At 47.8% G+C, this 20,540-nt stretch overlaps 2 protein-coding genes and 1 non-coding gene across 7 annotated transcripts in view; 1 reads left to right on the plus strand and 2 right to left on the minus strand.

Annotated features, from left to right (window-relative positions):
- invs (inversin) overlaps nt 1-7,815 on the plus strand; it is a 49,555-nt gene extending 41,740 nt beyond the window's left edge. For all 4 annotated transcript variants that reach the window (XM_071396338.1, XM_071396336.1, XM_071396337.1 and 1 more), the window contains 2 exons: nt 4,652-4,738; nt 6,337-7,815. In XM_071396338.1, the coding sequence (XP_071252439.1) occupies nt 4,652-4,738; nt 6,337-6,443 (194 nt within the window). In that variant the 3' untranslated portion in view covers nt 6,444-7,815. The remainder of the gene's footprint in view (nt 1-4,651; nt 4,739-6,336) is intronic.
- Nucleotides 4,146-4,218, minus strand: trnat-cgu (transfer RNA threonine (anticodon CGU)). Its single transcript has one exon. It is a non-coding gene; the product is annotated as a tRNA-Thr (tRNA).
- Nucleotides 7,814-20,540, minus strand: part of tex10 (testis expressed 10) — a 48,945-nt gene continuing 36,218 nt past the window's right edge. For both annotated transcript variants that reach the window (XM_071396341.1, XM_071396342.1), the window contains exons 14-17: nt 9,415-9,495; nt 9,139-9,323; nt 8,794-9,004; nt 7,814-8,465 (exon numbers count right to left, since the gene is read on the minus strand). In XM_071396341.1, the coding sequence (XP_071252442.1) occupies nt 8,355-8,465; nt 8,794-9,004; nt 9,139-9,323; nt 9,415-9,495 (588 nt within the window). In that variant the 3' untranslated portion in view covers nt 7,814-8,354. The remainder of the gene's footprint in view (nt 8,466-8,793; nt 9,005-9,138; nt 9,324-9,414; nt 9,496-20,540) is intronic.

Genomic DNA, 20,540 nt, shown 5'->3' on the forward strand with positions numbered 1-20,540 from the left:
TAGTATAGGGAGGTGTATAGTCCACTGAAGATATTAATATCTGTATAGAATTAGTATAGGGAGGTGTATAGTTCACTGAAGATATTAATATCTGTATAGAATTAGTATAGGGAGGTGTATAGTCCACTGAAGGTATTAATATCTGTATAGAATTAGTATAGGGAGGTGTATAGTTCACTGAAGATATTAATATCTGTATAGCATTAGTATAGGGAGGTGTATAGTTCACTGAAGATATTAATATCTGTATAGAATTAGTATAGGGAGGTGTATAGTTCACTGAAGATATTAATATCTGTATAGCATTAGTATAGGGAGGTGTATAGTTCACTGAAGATATTAATATCTGTATAGAATTAGTATAGGGAGGTGTATAGTCCACTGAATATATTAATATCTGTACAGAATTAGTACAGGGAGGTGTATAGTTCACTGAATATATTAATATCTGTATAGAATTAGTATAGGGAGGTGTATAGTTCACTGAAGATATTAATATCTGTATAGAATTAGTATAATTAGTATAGGGAGGTGTATAGTCCACTGAAGATATTAATATCTGTACAGAATTAGTATAGGGAGGTGTATAGTTCACTGAAGATATTAATATCTGTATAGAATTAGTATAGGGAGGTGTATAGTTCACTGAAGTTATTAATATCTGTATAGAATTAGTATAGGGAGGTGTATAGTTCACTGAAGATATTAATATCTGTATAGAATTAGTATAGGGAGGTGTATAGTTCACTGAAGATATTAATATCTGTATAGAATTAAGTATAATTAGTATAGGGAGGTGTATAGTCCACTGAAAATATTAATATCTGTACAGAATTAGTATAGGGAGGTGTATAGTTCACTGAAGATATTAATATCTGTATAGAATTAGTATAATTAGTATAGGGAGGTGTATAGTCCACTGAAAATATTAATATCTGTACAGAATTAGTATAGGGAGGTGTATAGTTCACTGAAGATATTAATATCTGTATAGAATTAGTATAATTAGTATAGGGAGGTGTATAGTCCACTGAAGATATTAATATCTGTATGGAATTAGTATAGGGAGGTGTATAGTTCACTGAAGATATTACATCTGTATAGAATTAGTATAGGGAGGTGTATAGTTCACTGAAGTTATTAATATCTGTATAGAATTAGTATAGGGAGGTGTATAGTCCACTGAAGATATTAATATCTGTATAGAATTAGTATAGGGAGGTGTATAGTTCACTGAAGATATTACATCTGTATAGAATTAGTATAGGGAGGTGTATAGTTCACTGAAGTTATTAATATCTGTATAGAATTAGTATAGGGAGGTGTATAGTCCACTGAAGATATTAATATCTGTATAGAATTAGTATAGGGAGGTGTATAGTTCACTGAAGATATTAATATCTGTATAGAATTAGTATAGGGAGGTGTATAGTTCACTGAAGATATTAATATCTGTATAGAATTAGTATAGGGAGGTGTATAGTTCACTGAAGATATTAATATCTGTATAGAATTAGTATAGGGAGGTGTATAGTTCACTGAAGATATTCATATCTGTATAGAATTAGTATAGGGAGGTGTATAGTCCACTGAAGATATTAATATCTGTATAGAATTAGTATAGGGAGGTGTATAGTTCACTGAAGATATTCATATCTGTATAGAATTAGTATAATTAGTATAGGGAGGTGTATAGTCCACTGAATATATTAATATCTGTATAGAATTAGTATAGGGAGGTGTATAGTTCACTGAAGATATTAATATCTGTATAGAATTAGTATAGGGAGGTGTATAGTTCACTGAAGATATTAATATCTGTATAGAATTAGTATAGGGAGGTGTATAGTTCACTGAAAATATTAAATCTGTATAGAATTAGTATAGGGAGGTGTATAGTTCACTGAAGTTATTAATATCTGTATAGAATTAGTATAGGGAGGTGTATAGTTCACTGAAGATATTAATATCTGTATAGAATTAGTATAGGGAGGTGTATAGTCCACTGAAGATATTAATATCTGTATAGAATTAGTATAGGGAGGTGTATAGTCCACTGAAGATATTAATATCTGTATAGAATTAGTATAGGGAGGTGTATAGTTCACTGAAGATATTAATATCTGTATAGAATTAGTATAGGGAGGTGTATAGTCCACTGAAGGTATTAATATCTGTATAGAATTAGTATAGGGAGGTGTATAGTTCACTGAAGATATTAATATCTGTATAGCATTAGTATAGGGAGGTGTATAGTTCACTGAAGATATTAATATCTGTATAGAATTAGTATAGGGAGGTGTATAGTTCACTGAAGATATTAATATCTGTATAGCATTAGTATAGGGAGGTGTATAGTTCACTGAAGATATTAATATCTGTATAGAATTAGTATAGGGAGGTGTATAGTCCACTGAATATATTAATATCTGTACAGAATTAGTACAGGGAGGTGTATAGTTCACTGAATATATTAATATCTGTATAGAATTAGTATAGGGAGGTGTATAGTTCACTGAAGTTATTAATATCTGTATAGAATTAGTATAATTAGTATAGGGAGGTGTATAGTCCACTGAAGATATTAATATCTGTACAGAATTAGTATAGGGAGGTGTATAGTTCACTGAAGATATTAATATCTGTATAGAATTAGTATAGGGAGGTGTATAGTTCACTGAAGTTATTAATATCTGTATAGAATTAGTATAGGGAGGTGTATAGTTCACTGAAGATATTAATATCTGTATAGAATTAGTATAGGGAGGTGTATAGTTCACTGAAGATATTAATATCTGTATAGAATTAAGTATAATTAGTATAGGGAGGTGTATAGTCCACTGAAAATATTAATATCTGTACAGAATTAGTATAGGGAGGTGTATAGTTCACTGAAGATATTAATATCTGTATAGAATTAGTATAATTAGTATAGGGAGGTGTATAGTCCACTGAAAATATTAATATCTGTACAGAATTAGTATAGGGAGGTGTATAGTTCACTGAAGATATTAATATCTGTATAGAATTAGTATAATTAGTATAGGGAGGTGTATAGTCCACTGAAGATATTAATATCTGTACAGAATTAGTATAGGGAGGTGTATAGTTCACTGAAGATATTAATATCTGTATAGAATTAGTACAGGGAGGTGTATAGTTCACTGAAGATATTAATATCTGTACAGAATTAGTACAGGGAGGTGTATAGTTCACTGAATATATTAATATCTGTACAGAATTAGTACAGTGAGGTGTATAGTTCACTGAATATATTAATATCTGTACAGAATTAGTACAGGGAGGTGTATAGTTCACTGAAGATATTAGCAGGCCTCCATCTAAGAAATGTACAGTTTCTCGATGAAGGAAAGTATTTGCTTCCTGAGGTGATGGTATGACGTTGTTTGGTTTGGAATGTGATGTTATGTTAAAACAGAATGAGAGTAGCATCAATGCAGAGAGTTAGCAATAACTATTTAACTTATGATGTTAATATACACATGCAATCACACTCTCAGCTGTGAATACATAGTTGTATAATCATATAGAGATGTGTGTGCGTTGTGTGTTGTAATAACTTCTGGTATGGGTTCGGCCCGTAGACACACCTGACCTTCAGCACACATGACCAGGTGATGATGGGAGACTGGGCAGAAACCTACTAGTGCCAACACACAGACATACACACCGTCACACACACACAAACACACACACCGATACAGCCAGATAGACCCCCTACCTTTTCTGGCCTGACGTGGTAGCCCGCCCCCTTTCACACATACACACACTGACAGTCCTGTCGACTGCTGCTGTGAAAAGTTCAGAGCTGTCAGGGGGAATGTCAGACGACTGCGTGGAGCTGTCTGCTGAACACACACACACACACACATTCACGAAACCCGTTGTCTCCATGTCAGACATACAAACCCGTCAACCACATTCACCTGTGTGTGTGTGTGTGTGTGTGCGTGTGTGCGTGTGTGTGTGTACAGAGGTATCACAGAACGTTGCTGTTTTTCCTAATTCTTTTGTTCAGTTTCACTCTTCTTACAGGTTGACATTTCCAAGTCGTTACTTCATTCCTTTCACCATGCATTGTTTGGTGTACAGGTGTAGTGTTGACAAAAATTGTTATCACTTGAAGGCCCCAGCGGGATTTGAACTCGCGACCCCTGGTTTACGAGACCAGTGCTCTAACCACTGAGCTATGGAGCCTTGCTTTTTACAGTTCAACCAGGAGGAGAAAAGGATTTAAATGATACTCCCTTTCGAGAACAAAGATGGCCACACACCCAACCTGACAGGCAGGTTACCAGTCAGGCTCCTAAAACAAAGGACTCTCCCTGATCTCACTTATACAGCTTACCTCAGTTTAGCAGTTACAGCTAGATGCATGAATGAAACCTAAATGAGACGGATTGCAAATGCCCTATTTTACCTTGGTCTTTCCAGAAGGATTGTGTGTGTAGCGATTCACCATTCAAGCTAGCAGCCTTGGCCAATGTGTATATTTCAGACTTACAATGTTGCTATTTTTGTGTCTTGCAGTAGGCTCTCCAGATGTTTCTGTGTATAATGACTGTATGTGTGTGTGTGTGTGTGTGTGTGTATATATGTATGGAGATGATGTGTGTTTATTGTCTTGCAGGAGGTTCTGTGGCCCGAAGGGGGCGCTCTCTCGGGGGTTCTCAGTCTCAGATACTACTGGACCTGTCACTACGCACACACAGCCAGCGTGAGTACTATCTCTCTCTCTCACACACACACACACACACACACACACACACACACACACACACACACACACACACACACACACACACACACACACACACACACACACACACACACACACACACACACACACACACACACACACACACACACACACACACACGCACACGCACGCGCGTGCACACACACACACACCTGGGTGTATTACACACACAGATCACTAGTCACTTTAATAATGTTTACATATCTTGCATTACCCATCTCATATGTACACTACCGTTCAAAAGTTTGGGGTCACTTAGAAATGTCCTTGTTTTTGAAAGAAAAGCTCAGCTTCATTAAATAGTACCCGCAAAACATCAGTCTCAACGTCAACAGTAAAGAGGCGACTCCAGGATGGTGGCCTTCTAGGCAGAGTTGCAAAGAAAAATACAAATCTCAGACTGGCCAATAAAAAGAAAAGATTAAGATGGTCAAAAGAACACAGACACTGAACTCTGCCTAGAAGGCCAGCATCCTGGAGTCGCCTCCTCACTGTTGACATTGAGACTGGTGTTTTGCAGGTACTATTTAATGAAGTTGCCAGTTGAGGACTTGTGAGGCGTCTGTTTCTCAAACTAGACACTCTAATGTACTTGTCCTCTTGCTCAGTTGTGCACCAGGGCCTCGCACTCCTCTTTCTTTTCTGGTTAGAGCCAGGTTGCGCTGTTCTGTGAAGGGAGTAGTACACAGCGTTGTACCAGATCTTCAGTGTATTGGCAATTTCTCACATGGAATAGCCTTCATTTCTCAGAACAAGAATAGAATGACGAGTTTCAGAAGAAAGTTCTTTGTTTCTGACCATTTTGAGCCTGTAATCAAACCCACAAATGCTGATGCTCCAGATACTCAACTAGTCTAAAGAAGGCCAGTTTTATTGCTTCTTTAATCAGAACAACAGTTTTCAGTTGTGCTAACATTATAGCAAAAAGGTTTTTGAATATTCAATTAGCATTTTAAAACGATCAACTTGGATTAGCTAACACAACGTGCCATTGGAACACAGGAGTTATGGTTGCTGATAATGGGCATCTGTACGCCTATGTAGATATTCCATAAAAAATCTGCCGTTTCCAGCTACAATAGTCATTTACAACATTAACAATGTCTACACTTTCTGATCAATTTGATGTTATTTTAATGGACAAAAAAATGTATTTTCTTTCAAAAACAAGGACATTTCTAAGTGACCCCAAACTTTTGAACGGTAGTGTATATATTGGGTTTTATACCGTCCATTGCATCTTGCCTATGCCGCTCTGTCATTGCTCATCCATATATTTATATGTATATTCTTATTCCATTCCTTTACTTAGATTTGTGTGTATTAGGTAGTTGCTGTGGAATTGTTAGATTACATGTTAGTTATTGCTGCACTGTCGGAACTAGAAACACAAGCATTTTGCTACACTTGCAATAACATCTGCTAATCATGTGTATGTGACCAATACAATTTGATTTGATTAATTTGATTACGGGAATGGAGTGATGTGGATGAACTGTACAAAATCTGTTTCCTCTGTTAGCATGTTATTTCTTTCTGTGTGTGTGTTTTTGCAGTGAGCAGTGTGGAGTGTGTGCACCTGTGTGATGCAGTGGGGCAGGCCAGGCAGTACTCCTACCACCTCAGACCCCACAGCGCTGGACAGGGCCGGGGGAAACACTGACGACTACACACACACCCTGCATGTGTCCTTCGTGGCTCAGTTGGTAGAGCATGGCGCTTCTAATGCTAGGGTACTGGGTTTGATTCCCAGGACCAGCCATATGTAAAATGTATGCACGCGTGACTGAGTTGCTTTGGATATAAGCATCTGCTAAATGGCATACACACATATAATATATGTGTGTGTTGTCTTGAAATTACTTACCCAACTGCCTTATCATGGTGGAGTTATTGGCCAGATTGTAAACAGAGCATCTATATACTGACAAGAGGGGGGCCCCAATGGTGTAACTATAGGAATATGTTTCTGCAGAGGTGGGAACTCTTAAGCCAATGAGGGCAGGTTTGCATGTGAACAATGCTGATATAACTGACTTCTCAGAGATGCCATGTGTGTCCAATTATCAGTACAGATGTAATAACCTAAATATTACAAAATGTATATTAGGTCAAATAAGCCTCACTCATCAATTTGACACTCATTGACCACCATATAAAAAAATCTCCACTTGGTTTGTGTCATGCTGTATTTTCAGGCAGAGTAATAATCCCTCTTCCTCTCAGATTGTACTCTCTGCCCAGTATTAACCATGGAGGAGTTCTTGGCCTGATTGTTTATACTCTCACAGGAAGAGAGGACAAAGTTATGAGACGTCACAGTCATGACCTCACAAGGCGGAGTTAAGTCAACCGACATGGTATGTGTGCAAGATCATTTCAACCATACAGAAAATGAACACACACACACAGAGAGATAACCTTTCCTCCCATGTGGAGAATGAGGCAGTCTGTCAACAGCCGGTCATACAGCCAGCCCACCTGCAGACGCTGACACACACGCCTGCTTGCAAACACACACTCTTCCCATCAGCCATAACACTTGTACTAGGTTGTAGTCAACTCTACCTCAGTATCTACCTGAGCAGGTTCCCACAGGCATGCATGCCCCTCCCACTTTCCCCCCTCAGCCATAATAGTAGGTACACAGATGTACACAAGGTCATTTAGGTCCAGAGGGTACACATGTACCTGTGCTTTCTCTGTAGGACTCTGTGGGGGGGGGGGGGGTATATTTATGCATTTCATACACACTCTGTTACTCTTTAATTGTATACTATACATCACTTCCTGCCTTAAAGAGATAGTTGACTTAAAAAGTTAGCCAGATGTTTGTGGCACCTCCTCAAGGGGAACTGTCACTTTAAAGATAGAAACTGTTTCAGTGTGGATGCTGTTCACTCTGTGCACTACTGGTGAAACACTATCAGATGTCAAGGCTTTACATTTATGAATGAAAACCAACCTCAATGTTAATGTCCATGTTGTTTTTCTACTCTTTTAGAAAACTTCTCAAATAAATACATTGACAAGTTTCAGTGACTCCAGCTTTATTTTCTCTTTTTGCAATAAAAACAGTAATCAGTTGAGAAATCCTTTAATTCAATCCTGGTCTTGGAGATGCAGTGTGTGCAGGCGTTAGTTCCAACCCAGCACTGATTCAGGTGATTAGTTAAACAAGTATGTTAGTGCTGCACTGTAACTAAAGCCTGCACATCCTTTTATCTCTCCAGGACTAGTGGCTGCCACAATATTTAGCAATATGAAGAAGACAGTTGGTTTTGGGCCAGGAATAAAAGCTGAATGAGGAGGACAGAGACCGATGGGGAAGACAGGATGTTGGGTTAGACCAGGGGTGTCAAACTCATTCCACGGACGACCGAGTGTCTGCAGTTTTTTCCTTTCAATTAAGACAATCAGGTGATGGGAGTTCCTTACTCATTAGTGACCTTAATTCATCCATCAAGTACAAGGCTGGAGCGAAAGCCCTCAGACACGATGACCTCCGTGGAAGAAGTTTGACATGTGGGTTAGACAGAGTACAGAAGGGTCTGTGGTTGGTTTGGGGCCTAGGTCAGTAGATGTCTCGGAGCCCCAGGTTTCCCCGGTGAGTCGCCATGGTTACGCTGTAGCAGTACAGCAGGTCAGTCATCCACTGCTCCTTGGACTCACCTCGACAGTACCTCTGGAACACACACACCATCATTAGAACCTCAGAACACACACCTCACACTTACGTTTTTATTCTAACATGATACTTGTTTAAGCTTCCTTACTACCGTGAGGTCCTGTATAATGTGTTGTAGTAGAGTTGCGTTAGCCAGCATGTGGTTGAGTAGTTGACTGTGTGTGTTTACCGTGAGGTCCTGTATAATGTGTTGTAGTAGAGTTGCGTTAGCCAGCATGTGGTTGAGTAGTTGACTGTGTGTGTTTACCGTGAGGTCCTGTATAATGTGTTTTAGTAGAGTTGCGTTAGCCAGCATGTGGTTGAGTAGTTGACTGTGTGCGTTTACCGTGAGGTCCTGTATAATGTGTTGTAGTAGAGTTGCGTTAGCCAGCATGTGGTGGCGTAGCGCTGTGTGCTGCAGCAGCAGGGACAGTATCTGGGCCAGCTGAGGCAGCTCCTCCTCACACAGGTCCCTAACTCGCAACGACTGCAGAACCAACCGCAACAGCCGGGGAATGCTGCTCAGCGCTGCCACACACGCGCCCCACACTGCCTCCCTGCAGGGAGAGAGAAATGTTGGACACAATCTATACACACACACACACGCTCCCCACACCGCCTCCCTACAGGGAAGGAAAAAGGTTACACACACACACAACATGACTGCACAAAGAGGTCACACACAGGCTACCTCTTGTGGTTGTTCTCTGAGGCGGTGTCCTGCTGTAGGGTCAGTAGCAGAGACAGTAGGCTGAGGCAGCAGCGGGACAGGAACCTCAGCAGAGGTTCACTGGGGAGGAAGGACAGGTCCAACAGTCTGGCCACCGCTCTCAACAACCCTGCTGCCATACTGTCTGGTACCACAGCCAGACCAGTCTGGGAGGGAGAGACACAGTTACACACACACACACACACACAGTAATGAGTACACACACAGTAATGAGTACACACAAGTACACCATCTCACCAGGTTCTTGCAGATGCCGTTCTGCAGCACATCAAAGCACTGTGAACGAGACCCCAGCGTCTCCAAGCAGTGGCACACTTCCTGTGGGCGGGACATAGACAGTGGTTAAGATCACTTCCTGCTGTTTTAAAGGTCATATTTCACAACATTAATATCATTCATATCGGAGTGTCTCCCGAGTAGCGCAGCGGTCACTGCATCTCAGTAGGCTGGAAACATTACATTTTTAACAATGCTTTTTTCTAATAGAAACGAGTTAATTGCATCTGCGGTGGAGCCCAATTTCATAATATTACCATATATCCCAGCTGCCTACCGTAGTTTTGAAGTAATCACGATAAAAATGGGCCTTATTTTCGGGCATTTTTCACCCTGCCAGCTGCTATTAGTTCTATTGTACACCGTGGCACCAACTCACCTTCCGAACGTCCTAATCCCAGTTTATTGTACTGTCACAATGCCTGCTTTGCTATTGTTGGCAATAGAGACCTGCGCACATTGTTTATAGTTCAAATGTAAAAAACAACAAAAAAACTCTTGGAACTCTGAGGTCGTCCCATTGTTTACTATAGGGAAATATAAGTATGTCTGTCTATTTTGCCAAATATCTCGCAATGTGTTTATTTAGTTTAAAAAAAAAATTGGACACCATTTTAATCATGAGAATCTCCTCTTTCTAATTATGTAAGGCTGGGCAGTGTATCTCGTTGTCATTAAACGCTATCCCCGAAATACCTTTTGCCCTTGGAACGCCAAGCTCCCCCCATTGTTTTCCTATGGAGAAGCATGCTGGTATATTTCGCCAAATATCTCGGAATGTGTATATTTTGATTTTTTCCCAATTCAGATACCATTTTAATCATGAGAATCTCCTCTCTCGAATTATGTAAGGCTGAATCTCCTCTCTTGAATCAGTTTCATCCTAATCCCAGTTTATTGTACTGTCACTGCCTGCTTTGCTATTGTTGGCAATGGAGACCTTAGATTTTAGTGGTAAAATAAAAAGGGATCATTTTTTGTGTGCCAATTAGGCGAAATGGAATTCTAAGCATCACTTCAGTCAAAACAGCCTCTGTGAACGTTCCATTCCATTCATTTGCTATGGGCTTGCGCAAGTGTTCCAGCTTAGCCAACGTTCTTTTGCCATTTTCAGCCTTGGGTGAATTTTGACTCGTTCTATTGTCCAGCCTAATCTCAGTACAAGAGGCGTCACAACAGTCCCTGGTTCGAATCCAGGCTGTATCACATCCAGCCGTGATTGGGAGTACCATAGGACGTCCGGGTTTGGCCCTCCTTGTAAATAAGAATTTATTCTTAACCTCACCTCTCCTCCACATCCACTAGATACCTCTCCTCCCCTCCACATCCACCAGATACCTCTCCTCCCCTCCACAACCACCAGATACCTCTCCTCCCCTCCACATCCACCAGATACCTCTCCTCCCCTCCACATCCGCCAGATACCTCTCCTCTCCTCCACATCCACCAGATACCTCTCCTCTCCTCCACATCCGCCAGATACCTCTCCTCCACATCCACCAGATACCTCTCCTCTCCTCCACATCCACCAGATACCTCTCCTCCCCTCCCCTCCACATCCACCAGATACCTCTCCTCCCCTCCACATCCGCCAGATACCTCTCCTCTCCATCCACCAGATACCTCTCCTCTCCTCCACATCCACCAGATACCTCTCCTCCCCTCCCCTCCACATCCACCAGATACCTCTCCTCCCCTCCACATCCACCAGATACCTCTCCTCTCCATCCACCAGATACCTCTCCTCTCCTCCACATCCACCAGATACCTCTCCTCTCCTCCACATCCACCAGATACCTCTCCTCCCCTCCCCTCCACATCCACCAGATACCTCTCCTCCCCTCCACATCCACCAGATACCTCTCCTCTCCATCCACCAGATACCTCTCCTCCCCTCCACATCCACCAGATACCTCTCCTCTCCTCCACATCCGCCAGATTCCTCTCCTCTCCTCCACATCCGCCAGATACCTCTCCTCTCATCCACATCCACCATATACCTCTCCTCCACATCCACCAGATACCTCCCCTCCACATCCACCAGATACCTCTCCTCTCCTCCACATCCACCAGATACCTCCCCTCCACATCCACCAGATACCTCTCCTCCACATCCACCAGATACCTCTCCTCTCCTCCACATCCACCAGATACCTCTCCTCCCCTCCACATCCACCAGATACCTCTCCTCCCCTCCACATCCACCAGATACCTCTCCTCCCCTCCACATCCACCAGATACCTCTCCTCCACATCCACCAGATACCTTCCCTCCACATCCACCAGATACCTCTCCTCTCCTCCACATCCACCAGATACCTCTCCTCTCCTCCACATCCACCAGATACCTCTCCTCTCCTCCACATCTACCAGATACCTCTCCTCCACATCCACATCCACCAGATACCTCTCCTCCACATCCACATCCACCAGATACCTCTCCTCCACATCCACATCCACCAGATACCTCTCCTCCCCTCCACAACCACCAGATACCTCTCCTCCCCTCCACAACCACCAGATACCTCTCCTCCACATCCACCAGATACCTCTCCTCTCCATCCACCAGATACCTCTCCTCTCCTCCACATCCACCAGATACCTCTCCTCTCCTCCACATCCACCAGATACCTCTCCTCTCCTCCACATCCACCAGATACCTCTCCTCTCCTCCACATCCACCAGATACCTCTCCTCCCCTCCACATCCACCAGAAAGCTCTCCTCCCCTCCACAACCACCAGATACCTCTCCTCCCCTCCACAACCACCAGATACCTCTCCTCTCCTCCACATCCACCAGATACCTCTCCTCCCCTCCACATCCACCAGAAAGCTCTCCTCCCCTCCACAACCACCAGATACCTCTCCTCCCCTCCACATCCACCAGATACCTCTCCTCCCCTCCACATCCACCAGATACCTCTCCTCCCCTCCACATCCACCAGATACCTCTCCTCTCCATCCACCAGATACCTCTCCTCCCCTCCACATCCACCAGATACCTCTCCTCTCCTCCACATCCGCCAGATTCCTCTCCTCTCCTCCACATCCGCCAGATACCTCTCCTCTCATCCACATCCACCATATACCTCTCCTCCACATCCACCAGATACCTCCCCTCCACATCCACCAGATACCTCTCCTCTCCTCCACATCCACCAGATACCTCCCCTCCACATCCACCAGATACCTCTCCTCCACATCCACCAGATACCTCTCCTCTCCTCCACATCCACCAGATACCTCTCCTCCCCTCCACATCCACCAGATACCTCTCCTCCCCTCCACATCCACCAGATACCTCTCCTCCCCTCCACATCCACCAGATACCTCTCCTCCACATCCACCAGATACCTTCCCTCCACATCCACCAGATACCTCTCCTCTCCTCCACATCCACCAGATACCTCTCCTCTCCTCCACATCCACCAGATACCTCTCCTCTCCTCCACATCTACCAGATACCTCTCCTCCACATCCACATCCACCAGATACCTCTCCTCCACATCCACATCCACCAGATACCTCTCCTCCACATCCACATCCACCAGATACCTCTCCTCCCCTCCACAACCACCAGATACCTCTCCTCCCCTCCACAACCACCAGATACCTCTCCTCCACATCCACCAGATACCTCTCCTCTCCATCCACCAGATACCTCTCCTCTCCTCCACATCCACCAGATACCTCTCCTCTCCTCCACATCCACCAGATACCTCTCCTCTCCTCCACATCCACCAGATACCTCTCCTCTCCTCCACATCCACCAGATACCTCTCCTCCCCTCCACATCCACCAGAAAGCTCTCCTCCCCTCCACAACCACCAGATACCTCTCCTCCCCTCCACAACCACCAGATACCTCTCCTCTCCTCCACATCCACCAGATACCTCTCCTCCCCTCCACATCCACCAGAAAGCTCTCCTCCCCTCCACAACCACCAGATACCTCTCCTCCCCTCCACATCCACCAGATACCTCTCCTCCCCTCCACATCCACCAGATACCTCTCCTCCCCTCCACATCCACCAGATACCTCTCCTCCCCTCCACATCCACCAGATACCTCTCCTCTCCTCCACATCCACCAGATACCTCTCCTCCACATCCACCAGATACCTCTACTCCCCTCCACAACCACCAGATACCTCTCCTCTCCTCCACATCTACCAGATACCTCTCCTCCACATCCACCAGATACCTCTCCTCCACATCCACATCCACCAGATACCTCTCCTCCCCTCCACATCCACCAGATACCTCTCCTCCCCTCCACATCCACCAGATACCTCTCCTCCCCTCCACCAGATACCTCTCCTCCCCTCCACATCCACCAGATACCTCTCCTCCACATCCACCAGATACCTCTCCTCCACATCCACCAGATACCTCTCCTCCACATCCACCAGATACCTCTCCTCCACATCCACCAGATACCTCTCCTCTCCTCCACATCCACCAGATACCTCTCCTCTCCTCCACATCCACCAGATACCTCTCCTCTCCTCCACATCCACCAGATACCTCTCCTCTCCTCCACATCCACCAGATACCTCTCCTCTCCTCCACATCCACCAGATACCTCTCCTCCCCTCCACATCCACCAGATACCTCTCCTCCCCTCCACATCCACCAGATACCTCTCCTCCCCTCCACATCCACCAGATACCTCTCCCTCCCCTCCACATCCACCAGATACCTCTCCTCCCCTCCACATCCACCAGATACCTCTCCTCCACATCCACCAGATACCTCTCCTCCACATCCACCAGATACCTCTCCTCCACATCCACCAGATACCTCTCCTCCACATCCACCAGATACCTATCCTCTCCTCCACATCCACCAGATACCTCTCCTCTCCTCCACATCCACCAGATACCTCTCCTCTCCTCCACATCTACCAGATACCTCTCCTCCACATCCACCAGATACCTCTCCTCCCCTCCACATCTACCAGATACCTCTCCTCCCCTCCACAACCACCAGATACCTCTCCTCCCCAACCACCAGATACCTCTCCTCCACATCCACCAGATACCTCTCCATCCACCAGATACCTCTCCTCTCCTCCACATCCACCAGATACCTCTCCTCTCCTCCACATCCACCAGATACCTCTCCTCTCCTCCACATCCACCAGATACCTCTCCTCCCCTCCACATCCACCAGAAAGCTCTCCTCCCCTCCACAACCACCAGATACCTCTCCTCCCCTCCACAACCACCAGATACCTCTCCTCTCCTCCACATCCACCAGATACCTCTCCTCCCCTCCACATCCACCAGAAAGCTCTCCTCCCCTCCACAACCACCAGATACCTCTCCTCCCCTCCACATCCACCAGATACCTCTCCTCCCCTCCACATCCACCAGATACCTCTCCTCCCCTCCACATCCACCAGATACCTCTCCTCCCCTCCACAACCACCAGATACCTCTCCTCCCCTCCACATCCACCAGATACCTCTCCTCCCCTCCACATCCGCCAGATACCTCTCCTCTCCTCCACATCCACCAGATACCTCTCCTCTCCTCCACATCCGCCAGATACCTCTCCTCCACATCCACCAGATACCTCTCCTCTCCATCCACCAGATACCTCTCCTCTCCTCCACATCCACCAGATACCTCTCCTCTCCTCCACATCCACCAGATACCTCTCCTCCCCTCCCCTCCACATCCACCAGATACCTCTCCTCCCCTCCACATCCGCCAGATACCTCTCCTCTCCATCCACCAAATACCTCTCCTCTCCTCCACATCCACCAGATACCTCTCCTCCCCTCCCCTCCACATCCACCAGATACCTCTCCTCCCCTCCACATCCACCAGATACCTCTCCTCTCCATCCACCAGATACCTCTCCTCTCCTCCACATCCACCAGATACCTCTCCTCCCCTCCCCTCCACATCCACCAGATACCTCTCCTCCCCTCCACATCCACCAGATACCTCTCCTCTCCATCCACCAGATACCTCTCCTCTCCTCCACATCCACCAGATACCTCTCCTCCCCTCCCCTCCACATCCACCAGATACCTCTCCTCTCCTCCACATCCGCCAGATACCTCTCCTCTCCTCCACATCCACCAGATACCTCTCCGCCACATCCACCAGATACCTCCCCTCCACATCCACCAGATACCTCTCCTCTCCTCCACATCCACCAGATACCTCCCCTCCACATCCAACAGATACCTCTCCTCTCCTCCACATCCACCAGATACCTCTCCTCCCCTCCACATCCACCAGATACCTCTCCTCCCCTCCACATCCACCAGATACCTCTCCTCCACATCCACCAGATACCTCTCCTCCACATCCACCAGATACATCTCCTCCACATCCACCAGATACCTCTCCTCCACATCCACCAGATACCGCTCCTCTCCTCCACATCCACCAGATACCTCTCCTCTCCTCCACATCCACCAGATACCTCTCCTCTCCTCCACATCTACCAGATACCTCTCCTCCACATCCACATCCACCAGATACCTCTCCTCCACATCCACCAGATACCTCTCCTCCACATCCACATCCACCAGATACCTCTCCTCCACATCCACATCCACCAGATACCTCTCCTCCCCTCCAAAACCACCAGATACCTCTCCTCCCCTCCACAACCACCAGATACCTCTCCTCCACATCCACCAGATACCTCTCCTCTCCTCTCCATCCACCAGATACCTCTCCTCTCCTCCACATCCACCAGATACCTCTCCTCTCCTCCACATCCACCAGATACCTCTCCTCCCCTCCACATCCACCAGATACCTCTCCTCCCCTCCACATCCACCAGATACCTCTCCTCTCCTCCACATCCACCAGATACCTCTCCTCCACATCCACCAGATACCTCTCCTCTCCTCCACATCCGCCAGATACCTCTCCTCCACATCCACCAGATACCTCTCCTCTCCATCCACCAGATACCTCTCCTCTCCTCCACATCCACCAGATACCTCTCCTCCCCTCCCCTCCACATCCACCAGATACCTCTCCTCCCCTCCACATCCGCCAGATACCTCTCCTCTCCATCCACCAGATACCTCTCCTCTCCTCCACATCCACCAGATACCTCTCCTCCCCTCCCCTCCACATCCACCAGATACCTCTCCTCCCCTCCACATCCACCAGATACCTCTCCTCTCCATCCACCAGATACCTCTCCTCTCCTCCACATCCACCAGATACCTCTCCTCCCCTCCCCTCCACATCCACCAGATACCTCTCCTCCCCTCCACATCCACCAGATACCTCTCCTCTCCATCCACCAGATACCTCTCCTCTCCTCCCCTCCACATCCACCAGATACCTCTCCTCTCCTCCACATCCGCCAGATACCTCTCCTCTCCTCCACATCCACCATATACCTCTCCTCCACATCCACCAGATACCTCCCCTCCACATCCACCAGATACCTCTCCTCTCCTCCACATCCACCAGATACCTCTCCTCCCCTCCACATCCACCAGATACCTCTCCTCCCCTCCACATCCACCAGATACCTCTCCTCCACATCCACCAGATACCTCTCCTCCACATCCACCAGATACATCTCCTCCACATCCACCAGATACCTCTCCTCCACATCCACCAGATACCTCTCCTCTCCTCCACATCCACCAGATACCTCTCCTCTCCTCCACATCTACCAGATACCTCTCCTCCACATCCACATCCACCAGATACCTCTCCTCCACATCCACATCCACCAGATACCTCTCCTCCACATCCACATCCACCAGATACCTCTCCTCCACATCCACCAGATACCTCTCCTCCCCTCCACAACCACCAGATACCTCTCCTCCCCTCCACAACCACCAGATACCTCTCCTCCACATCCACCAGATACCTCTCCTCTCCATCCACCAGATACCTCTCCTCTCCATCCACCAGATACCTCTCCTCTCCTCCACATCCACCAGATACCTCTCCTCTCCTCCACATCCACCAGATACCTCTCCTCTCCTCCACATCCACCAGATACCTCTCCTCCCCTCCACATCCACCAGAAAGCTATCCTCCCCTCCACAACCACCAGATACCTCTCCTCCCCTCCACAACCACCAGATACCTCTCCTCTCCTCCACATCCACCAGATACCTCTCCTCCCCTCCACATCCACCAGAAAGCTCTCCTCCCCTCCACAACCACCAGATACCTCTCCTCCCCTCCACATCCACCAGATACCTCTCCTCCCCTCCACATCCACCAGATACCTCTCCTCCCCTCCACATCCACCAGATACCTCTCCTCCCCTCCACATCCACCAGATACCTCCCCTCCCCTCCACAACCACCAGATACCTCTCCTCCCCTCCACATCCACCAGATACCTCTCCTCTCCTCCACATCCACCAGATACCTCTCCTCCACATCCACCAGATACCTCTCCTCTCCTCCCCTCCACAACCACCAGATACCTCTCCTCCCCTCCACATCCACCAGATATCTCTCCTCCCCTCCACAACCACCAGATACCTCTCCTCCACATCCACCAGATACCTCTCCTCCACATCCACCAGATACCTCTCCTCTCCTCCCCTCCACAACCACCAGATACCTCTCCTCCCCTCCACATCCACCAGATATCTCTCCTCCCCTCCACATCCACCAGATACCTCTCCTCCCCTCCACAACCACCAGATACCTCTCCTCCCCTCCACCAGATACCTCTCCTCCCCTCCACATCCACCAGATACCTCTCCTCCCCTCCACATCCACCAGATACCTCTCCTCCCCTCCACATCCACCAGATACCTCTCCTCCCCTCCACATCCACCAGATACCTCTCCTCCCCTCCACATCCACCAGATACCTCTCCTCCCCTCCACATCCACCAGATACCTCTCCTCTCCTCCACATCCACCAGATACCTCTCCTCCACATCCACCAGATACCTCTACTCCCCTCCACAACCACCAGATACCTCTCCTCCCCTCCACATCCACCAGATATCTCTCCTCCCCTCCACATCCACCAGATACCTCTCCTCCCCTCCACAACCACCAGATACCTCTCCTCCCCTCCACCAGATACCTCTCCTCTCCTCCACATCCACCAGATACCTCTCCTCTCCTCCACATCCACCAGATACCTCTCCTCTCCTCCCCATCCACCAGATACCTCTCCTCCACATCCACATCCACCAGATACCTCTCCTCCACATCCACATCCACCAGATACCTCTCCTCCCCTCCACATCTACCAGATACCTCTCCTCCCCTCCACAACCACCAGATACCTCTCCTCCACATCCACCAGATACCTCTCCTCTCCATCCACCAGATACCTCTCCTCCACATCCACCAGATACCTCTCCTCTCCTCCACATCCACCAGATACCTCTCCTCCACATCCACCAGATACCTCTCCTCCCCTCCACATCCACCAGAAAGCTCTCCTCCCCTCCACAACCACCAGATACCTCTCCTCCCCTCCACAACCACCAGATACCTCTCCTCTCCTCCACATCCGCCAGATACCTCTCCTCTCCTCCACATCCGCCAGATACCTCTCCTCTCATCCACATCCACCATATACCTCTCCTCCACATCCACCAGATACCTCCCCTCCACATCCACCAGATACCTCTCCTCTCCTCCAAATCCACCAGATACCTCCCCTCCACATCCACCAGATACCTCTCCTCTCCTCCACATCCACCAGATACCTCTCCTCCCCTCCACATCCACCAGATACCTCTCCTCCCCTCCACATCCACCAGATACCTCTCCTCCCCTCCACATCCACCAGATACCTCTCCTCCATATCCACCAGATACCTCTCCTCCACATCCACCAGATACCTCTCCTCCACATCCACCAGATACCTCTCCTCCACATCCACCAGATACCTCTCCTCCACATCCACCAGATACCTCTCCTCTCCTCCACATCTACCAGATACCTCTCCTCCACATCCACATCCACCAGATACCTCTCCTCCACATCCACATCCACCAGATACCTCTCCTCCACATCCACATCCACCAGATACCTCTCCTCCACATCCACATCCACCAGATACCTCTCCTCCCCTCCACATCCACCAGATACCTCTCCTCCCCTCCACAACCACCAGATACCTCTCCTCCCCTCCACATCCACCAGATACCTCCCCTCCCCTCCACATCCGCCAGATACCTCTCCTCTCCTCCACATCCACCAGATACCTCTCCTCTCCTCCACATCCGCCAGATACCTCTCCTCCACATCCACCAGATACCTCTCCTCTCCATCCACCAGATACCTCTCCTCTCCTCCACATCCACCAGATACCTCTCCTCCCCTCCCCTCCACATCCACCAGATACCTCTCCTCCCCTCCACATCCGCCAGATACCTCTCCTCTCCATCCACCAAATACCTCTCCTCTCCTCCACATCCACCAGATACCTCTCCTCCCCTCCCCTCCACATCCACCAGATACCTCTCCTCCCCTCCACATCCACCAGATACCTCTCCTCTCCATCCACCAGATACCTCTCCTCTCCTCCACATCCACCAGATACCTCTCCTCCCCTCCCCTCCACATCCACCAGATACCTCTCCTCCCCTCCACATCCACCAGATACCTCTCCTCTCCATCCACCAGATACCTCTCCTCTCCTCCCCTCCCCTCCACATCCACCAGATACCTCTCCTCTCCTCCACATCCGCCAGATACCTCTCCTCTCCTCCACATCCACCATATACCTCTCCGCCACATCCACCAGATACCTCCCCTCCACATCCACCAGATACCTCTCCTCTCCTCCACATCCACCAGATACCTCCCCTCCACATCCAACAGATACCTCTCCTCTCCTCCACATCCACCAGATACCTCTCCTCCCCTCCACATCCACCAGATACCTCTCCTCCCCTCCACATCCACCAGATACCTCTCCTCCCCTCCACATCCACCAGATACCTCTCCTCCCCTCCACATCCACCAGATACCTCTCCTCCCCTCCACATCCACCAGATACCTCTCCTCCCCTCCACATCCACCAGATACCTCTCCTCCCCTCCACATCCACCAGATACCTCTCCTCCCCTCCACATCCACCAGATACCTCTCCTCTCCTCCA

Source organism: Salvelinus alpinus, chromosome 4 (assembly GCF_045679555.1).
Source record: "Salvelinus alpinus chromosome 4, SLU_Salpinus.1, whole genome shotgun sequence".
Lineage (NCBI taxonomy): Eukaryota > Metazoa > Chordata > Actinopteri > Salmoniformes > Salmonidae > Salvelinus > Salvelinus alpinus.